This window comes from Alligator sinensis, unplaced genomic scaffold (assembly GCF_000455745.1).
Source record: "Alligator sinensis unplaced genomic scaffold, ASM45574v1 scaffold49_1, whole genome shotgun sequence".
NCBI lineage: Eukaryota > Metazoa > Chordata > Crocodylia > Alligatoridae > Alligator > Alligator sinensis.
Window position 1 is genome coordinate 1,468,282 of NW_005841970.1, and position 8,784 is coordinate 1,477,065.

Sequence of the window (8,784 nt, forward strand, 5' to 3'; positions counted from 1 at the left end):
CATCGAGAAGGCAGCCAAGTAAGGAATGATCTTTAAGGTTATTCAGTACCTCCTCCTTCTCATGTGGGATCCGTCCTGACAGTAAACAAAATCTTGGCTCTGCTGAAGTCAATGAGAGTTTTATTGCTGATAGCATTGGGTTTGATTTCACCCATGATATTATCTAGAATGCAGAGCTGGAATGGAAGGCGAGGTGGGAGAGAAGAGTGGAGAGGTACAGAGAAAGATAAGCAGCTAAGGAGAAAGATTCACTTCATCTAGCTATTATGAGAGGTACCAGGGTTGTTTTTCACAATACTTAAGATCAGTCTTAACATAAATTCAGCACTGCTTGCAGGTTCCCTAGGGTGTCCTCAGAGGCTGCTAGAGTTAAAAATGAGAGTCCAGAGCTCATGTCAAACCTTTTGGTGATTTTAGTATTAATTAAAACTAGCAAGATTGTGTATGTGTGTATGCGTGTGTGCGTGTAATATATACTTGGGTTTGTAACACTGTACAAGTACTTTGGTAATTTTGCTTGGACCTTAAGCTGTCATTTCCAAATTGGATTTCTGCAGCTTTTTAAATTAGGCCTTTCTGTGAAGAAATTGTTCAGGCAGCTTTGTCATCTTTTTGATTTTCCTTACAGGGATTGTTTGGCCATCTGCACACTGTGTGTGCTTGTTTGTGCATTAAAGTTGAGATAAGCTTATGCTTCTCTCTTTCCTGGTTCTGTTTGACATTTTCCACCCACACAGTCTCCAGAAATGCGTCATCTATAGTCTCATCTGCTGTTCTGACAAGGGTGCAGTTGGCAAAGCTGTTGAAGAGCATGAAAGGATAGTAAATAAAATTGATTTAAAGAGCTAGGGGTCCTAATGCTTCTCTTGTATCTACTCAAAGTATTGGCCTTTCTCATTTTCCATTTCCTAGGTACTAATTTAGAAAAAGACAAAGTAGCAAAAAAGACAAAGGTTGATTTTGATGAAATCTGCTTCCATGCTTATCATGCATTTCCTGCCCAAGATTTGTACTAATCACACAGCTTTTCACTTCATCCAATTTCTGTTTTTATAAGGTAATTTACTGACACTGTTACCTCATTGATAAAATATGCAGATCTGGATGTTGTTTGAGAGCAGGGGATACAGAAAATGCTATATCCATGGAGCGGTCGTTTTTGATTTGCTATTCAGTACATTTGTAGAAACTTTATGAAAATTTTTATTTAATATGACTGGTAAAAATGTCTGCAATGCTTTTTCAGTGGGGAAATTGGGTTTTCTGTTAAATTAAATAGTTCATGAAAAGTATCTGCTTTCCATGGAAAATGTTGACTTCTTGTCAGAAAGTTATGGTTTAGAAATGCTGCCAGGATACTTCACAACTTAGAATCATAGAAAATGAGGGTCAGGAGGTCATCTAATCAAACCGCCTGCTCAAAGCAGGGCCACCCCCAACTAGATCATCCCAGCCAAGGCTTTGTATAGCTGGGTCTTAAAAACTCCCAGGATCCCAGACTAAAAAATTGGCTAAAATTTGGCCTCTTCCATGTTTCAGGGGTGTACTTGGTAGCCATGTTGGTCTGAGACAAAAAGACACACAAAAAACTAGAACTCTTGGTTCCAAAATGATACCTTTTATTAGACTAACTGGAAAATGGCAAGAAAATTGTCCTTTTCTGCAAGCTTTTGGGATCAAAGTCCTTTCGTCAGGCTCTTTTTTGCCTCCCTGCCTGCCATCTGACACCTCCAGGGGAGGAATTCTACCTGATCAGCACATCAAAGAGCTACTCAGCACAGCTCACAAAGACACTCGTATGGACCCAGAGGGACAGACTTCCATCTTCAGCTCCCTCTGTGCAAAAATGAAATTTATTTCCTACCTATGGGGACTTTTTACCATCTTGTACCATCTACGCTTTTCCCAGAGCCTGACGAAGGGACTTTGATCACGAAAACTTGCAGAAAAGGACAATTTTCTTGCCATTTCCAGTTGGTCTAATAAAAGGTATCATTTTGGAACCAAGAGTTCTAGTTTTTTGTGTCTTTTTGTCTCAGACCAACACAGCTACCAAGTACACCTCTTAAATGACTTAGGGCACAGCAAACTAAAACTCCTCTGAGGAGTTTTATTTTGCTGCCCTACAACTGCAGAGTGAAGCACTGGGCTCTGTGCAGCTCAGGGGCTCTGCAGGAAGCCCATGCATGCAGCCTGACAGCAGCCTGGGAAGGCAGGCTCCTCCCAAGAAAAGTGATGAGCCTGATCAATTTATTTTTTTCCCCTGGAGCCTGCCTGCCTGCCTGAGCTGCGTTGGGGCCCGGTGCTTCCCTCCATGGCTGTCATGCCCCCTGAGACCGTCCGAGCCAGGTGCCTGCAGGCAGGTAGCACTATGGGGGGCCACCGCTGCTGCAGAGGGAAGCACCAGCCCCCGCCTGGAGCCCAGGGACTACTCTACCTACCAGCAGATAGTCCTCCCCTCCACGCCACCAGAGAGGCAGGTATGTTTGGGTGTATGCATGACACGGGGGTTTAAAGGGCCCTAAATTGAAGCAGTGTTTTTAAAAATCCACTGCTTCAATTTGGGGCCCCTGTTTTGTCTACCCCCTCCCCCCCCCACCGTGAGATAGTTTTCCCTAATATCCAAACTAAGCTTCCTTTGCTGCAACTTGAGACCATTGCTCCTTGTTCTGTTATCTGCCACCACTGACAGCAGTTTAGTTCCATCTTCTTTGTAACCATCCTTCAGGGAGTTGAAGGCTACTATTAAATCCCCCCTTAGTCTTCTGCAGACTAAATAAGCCCAGTTCTCTCATTAGTCAAATGCCATAGCTTCCTAACCATTTTTGTTGCCCTCCGCTTGTGCATGAAGTAGTCCAACTTGTTGTTTGACTACCTAATGCCCTAGTCTCCTCTCTGGCCCCAGCTATTATTGCTCTTTAGGCAACAAACTGACATTATCAATGGAAAAAAAATCCTCAGCTCTTCTACTGAATAATATTCAATGATTGCATTACCCATTACAGACTCATAAAAAGACTTTGGACTTAATTTTCCACTGCTTTACACCACGTACTCTCATTTGCACCTGTGTAAAATATTGTTTACAAATCGGAAAGCAAGGGTACTATGGCTTCTTGGTTCCACTGATTTTTTAGGGGCACAGCCTTTGTGGCTTCCTAACACCTCATTGTCACCAGTGGGACAGGAGAAGCAGGTTTCTAAGGCTCAAGTAAACTGCCACCATCTTGTACCTGAAAAGACACCCCAGCCACTCAATGCTGTTCTGCACACACCAAATATTGGAAATAAGGTGATGTGGCTGCCTTAGGACGGAGCTGAAGACATGCCAATAAGCACACTTAAGGCAGATGGCCTAAGAGTAGTGAGGGGATGCATACTCAGTGCTGCTTTAAGATGGCTCCATGACCCATTTCCTGGATTTGCAGCCAGGAGGGGGCTATGCTTATGGTGGCTCCCCTCCATGTGGCATGAAAGGGTTCAGACATGCCCGTAGTGTTGTACAACTACTTTTAAGGCAGAAACTGTTTTCACAGTGTGACAGAGCACCTTGCTGCCTGTCACTTTAAAGGCCAAAGAAGGCAGCAGGACATCCAGCAGGTGTAGGCCAGCCCTGATGAGGGGGTTACATGACCACAGGAGTGCCAGGTGATTGGAGAAGAGGGCTGAGTGGACTCCATCTTAGCTAAGGCCCTCAGGGCTGATCCAGCCATCTGCTCCTGGCAGCTGGAAAGGCACCACCCAGCTGAGTGGGTCCTCAGGAACGTCTTGAAGGCAAGGGCAGGAGCTATGAGGATGAGTATGGTCCTGGGTATGACTTGAAACTGCATCCTGCTAGGGAAGGATGGCCTGGTGGGGCTGCCTGTGGTAGGGTAGCTCCTCAGAAATGCCAGGCCAGTTGCCTCCCCAGTGAAAGGTGAGTAGGGGCACCTTATAACCCCAGCCCCACTACCCGGTGGTTATGAAGAGACAGTGGGGCCAGGCACACCTAAGGAGAAGCACCTGAGCCTCTGGGGGGTGTAAGACCCCAAGCCCCAGGAAGGTGGCATAGTATTGGCCCCAGTGAGGGGGTAGAGAATCCCCACAGGAAGTGGGGCAGGAATAAGTAGAGTCCCACACAAAGTAGGGTTTGCCGAGGTGGGCCTGAAGGACTGTGTGTAATGGGTGTAGGACAGGGATTGCTGAGGCAAGCCTGAAGGACTGCTCCAAGGCCTGCAGAGTAGGGTCAGCTGAAGCGGACCTGAAGGGCTGCACATGGACCAGCCCCAAAAGAGTGTTAGTAAGAGCCAATTGCTCAGAGACGAGCTAGTAGCTAAAGTCAGCCTAGTGTTAGGCAGAAGGGCCATTGCCATGTAGAGTAGGGTGCATGGTGGCACCTGAAGGGCTACACGGGATCACCCAGAATGTAAGTAGGCAAGCCTGATGGCCCAAAAAAGGCTGCTCATGGAGCAGGGTGGGTTGAATGAGGTCCTCTGAATGGGGGCAGAGTGAATGAGGCCCTGTGAGAGTGGGTGGAGTGAATGAGTTGACTATGAGAGACCCAGCAAGGGGCAGAGTTTGGCTCGGCCTGTGGCTGGAGCTACTACAATTTTTGATGCCATCTGTGAGGCATAGGACATGGTAAGGGAAGGTCGGAGCCATGTGTATACCCCATGGCATTGGGGCATTAAATAAGCACCCTCCCATTTATTACATCTTGTATATCCCAACAAGTCATGGCAGGAAAGACAGGGTAGACTGCCTGAGACAGAGGGGCAGCTGGTACGGTGACTGGCCACAGGTAGGCTCCTTTGTCACACACAGGTGTAAAGGACCTGTATTGTAACTAGGGCAGGGTGACCAGGGCAGCAGCCCCCAGGGCAAACTGGGAGTAGGGAAGGAAAGGGGCATGTAAAAATAACAGTTTTTGGCTATTGCTGCCCCATGCACTGCTGAGGCCCAGGAAACCAAGTTGCCTGTTATGCTTCTGTACAGGACCACATCAGATGCAAGGCAGTAGTCAGTCAAACCCAAATCTCTGATCCTGTTGCCAGTGAAGTCAATGGTAACATTTAATTGGTTCAATAATGTGCCCCTAGATAACAGAAAAGAAAATGTTCATTTTCATCAATATACCTTGTTTCTTTATGCAGGAAGGAACCTCTGTGATTCACTGCCAATACCATAAAAGGGATGGCAACATTTTAATGGGATGAAAAGACCACAAAATAAAGATGGATTTGCTGAGCTTTTAATGTTGCTCAAAGGAAGAAAAATAATCCGACTGCACTGAGCAAAGCTGTTTGGTTTCTGATCCCACTGTTGCTTGTACTTTGATGTGCTTGATTTAATGGCGGCAGACTGGGTATAATTGTAGGAAATAGCTATTATTCATCCTTTTGTAAAGAATATGCCTTGTTATTTTTAACTAACCTTTCTGCCTGTCTGCATCTAGGGGGTAAAAATCAGGGAGCGTTATATTATATCAAGTTGCACAAAACAGGATTGGCATATGGTGAGTTCATTATGCAACTGCCTAGTTAAAAAACTTCAGGTTGTTCATACTGAAGTTACTTCCTACCCTTTAGGCCCTGTTCAGTGGCAGAAGCTGAACCTTCTGTTGTCCTTTTCTGGGTACTTCAACCATTACCCCACGTCTGACTTCTTTATTTTTTTTTAAATGTCTTTGGCCAAATCAGCCAGATCAGTTCTGAATTCTATAGACAGAGCAGACCTCAATCATTCAAGTCTGTGTGTCACTACCACTGGCAAGTATCCTATCTCCCAGACTCTTTAACCTGGGATTTCAGATACTCCCAAATCCATGGTAGACATCCTATGTGCAAGCCCCAAGCCTGGAGGCCTTGGAATTCAGATGTCCCCTAGTTTTGCTTACCCCTAGCCAAAAGGCGGAAGGAGCAAGCCAGAGGGAAAGCCCAAGAGCAATCCCCCATCACCATACATTGTATAGCCAAGTTCCTGACTTTGGAGGCATTAGAGAATCTCGCAGGGGTCAACCTGCTCGCGCTGAAAAGACCTGCCTTCACCCTCAATTACACTGGGTCATTCAAGGCTGAGAAGAGGAGAATCTCCCCTGCCAGGTCGATAAAACCACCTGAGCAGAAACCATCATCATGGTATCTCCCCTGCCTTACTTCCTTCTCTGAGTTCAGAACCTGAGTGCTCCTCACAGGATGAACCCTACTGGCAATTCTGAGAGGGAACTCTGAGGCTGTTACCATTTCTTTATGGTTTGGCCCATATAAGGAACAAACAGGCTGTTAGCATTTGATATGTGGCCCAAAGCAGCCCCTGAAGCTATTACAGAATATAGGCTAAATAAAATGGAATTCATCTGCCTTTAAAAGTCTATTTTGTAGCTTACAGCTGCATTGTTGTTTGCAGCTTCCAATATCAACGTCAAGGTCCATTTGGTATTCTCTATCTGACAGTCCCAAATGCAGATACAAACCCAAGAAACAACCTTTTTCCCCTCTGCTATTAGGACAAAGGATTTACCCAGCTTGGTGACCTGATATCATTATTCTTGAGTCAACAAATTGTAATATTATTAATCTTTTCCTCTTGCACACCAGACTTGATTTGCTTAGCTTTTACATCAAACTGGCTTCCTCTCCTTGGCTTACTCTAAATTATCATCTCTTTTCCTGTTTCAGTGTTTAACAGGATGCTGGAGACCATTTAATAAATGGTTTCTATGCTGGAGCTGATATGAAAGAGGAGACAGATTGGCTCAGGAAACTTAGTATGCTGAAAACATCCAGGCCCAGGCAGTTTTGGTCTGATGGATGAATAACTTAAAATGCAGGCTATCAAATTAAAGAACAGGTTAAAAATGAATATTATATATCGTAGGAAGGCTTGGAAATCTAGAGTGAAGTGATCTGCAGTAGAGGTTGCTTAGCAGTACCTTAAAATTACATCATTCTTAATACCAGCTTGCGTTTTCTCTCCTTCACTTCAGGTCTGACTTCACCTAATGGTTCCCATCTCAAAAATATTTGAAGCAAATATCAAAACTGTATCTCATGCTATTTTTTAGGCAGCTTAAAGCATTGGTCTTTTAACTCCTGAAGCTTGTGAAGAGATTAGCAGATAAAATCATGCAAGAGTTGAAACAGTGCATAATGGCAAGGGTTATCACAACAGACCAGTTGAAAAGCAGGGATATCACCTAATTTATCAGAGTCCTTTGTTACTGTATATGTTTTTTCTCTCGATTCAGCATCAGCCCACTTTTAAAGGTAGGGAGTTCTGATTTGGAAGACTCTTTACTTGAACCAAGAAATTGTACAACAGCAATTGCTAGTGATTTTTTTCCTTCTTCTCTTCAAAAAAAAAAAAAAATCCTGACGCTGTAATGTGGCAATACATATTAATAGGGAAGATAGGAAGAACAAACTTCTTTTCTGATTGGTATATGACATTGTATAGCACTTCGGAAAGAATGAAAGAGAGCTTTCTTACTAGGTCATCTCCTATCTTGAGTGACCAATCATAGACAAAAGAACCCCTAACAATATTGGATGTTTCAAGTAGATGACAATTTATTTCTCAGTCTTTCCTAGGCACTGTATACTAGTACTAGCACTGTGTACTAACAAAGGTAAAAAACTGAAAGCTCATGTTCTGATTCAGTTTGTTTCCTTAATTGGTCTTTACAGGTTGATGATTGTTTAAAGTCGTTCTTTTTAAAATAGGGTAACTTTGTCTTGCTGTAATTAATCAAAAAGGCTACTTTTCACTTTAAAAAACCCTTCTTTAGACTTTCTGACGAATAACATTCACTAGAAACAATAGTGAGTACTTATGTGTGTTTATGCAGGAAAAATTGGCTAAGTGTTCCAAAGAGTACTAAATTGGCTAAGAGTAAAAGCCATAATACAAGAGTGTCCACATGGGAGGCTTAGAGCAGCATAGCTGCAGTGGAACAATCAATTCCACTGTAGTTAGGCCAGGCATTTTACGCATGTGCCTGAAAACAGATGTGCTTTTGTGGCACCATAAAGACTTTTATGGTGCCAAAAAAGCCAAGAGAATAGATGTTATGGCCCTTTGGCATGCCACAAGCACCCAAATTTGCGATCATATCTAAGAATAGTTTGTGCTGCCATTTTGTGGCTGATGTCTGTTTCCTATGGTGAGAGAGCAGTCAGCCCTGAGCAACTGCTGTCAGGGCTTCAGGGGCCCAATCCTGTATGCCCTTGCAGTCCCTCTGCAAGGGATTCCCTGGGCACATGTATTATGCTGCCACTCCCCAACATGTACCTTGACTTGGGAGTTATAGCATGATACACATGCTTTGTTTTTTCTGGTTGCAGAGGTGTGCCCCTAGTTGGGGTGTAACACCCAAGGCTGTTGTCCCACAGCACAGGGCTCCCAAAGCCCCAGGAGGGCAGGGATCCCAGCAACATTTTTAGACGGCACTGAAATGAAGCAACTGTGTCAGGATTCATCCAGGGGCAACTGATTCTGCTCCAAAGATTACATGTATTTATATCCATATAGACAAGTCATTAGTTACTGAGGCTAATTACAGACATTCAAAAAGCCCCTGGTGGACATGCTCTAATTATTGTACTTTACTTAAAGTGCTATAAGTTACAGGGGGAATTAACCAAACAGACATTTGCCAGTTGGTGGAGGGGGCTCAGTGCCTGCCTACAGTGGCCAAGATCAGCAGGTGGGGGCCAATCCCACATGCCTCCCAGGAGGCTGCTGGAGCAGCTCCTCTTCCCAGCCCCACCTCTCTGCCAGCTGGCAACTATCAGCAGTGGCTGGGGG

General features: G+C 44.5%; 1 protein-coding gene across 2 annotated transcripts in view; it reads left to right on the forward strand.

Moving 5' to 3' along the window:
* The first annotated feature begins 251 nt into the window (after nt 1–251).
* Nucleotides 252–8,784, forward strand: part of CPE (carboxypeptidase E) — a 48,334-nt gene continuing 39,801 nt past the window's right edge. For both annotated transcript variants that reach the window (XM_025200555.1, XM_025200554.1), the window contains exon 1: nt 252–273. In XM_025200555.1, the coding sequence (XP_025056340.1) occupies nt 267–273 (7 nt within the window). In that variant the 5' untranslated portion in view covers nt 252–266. The remainder of the gene's footprint in view (nt 274–8,784) is intronic.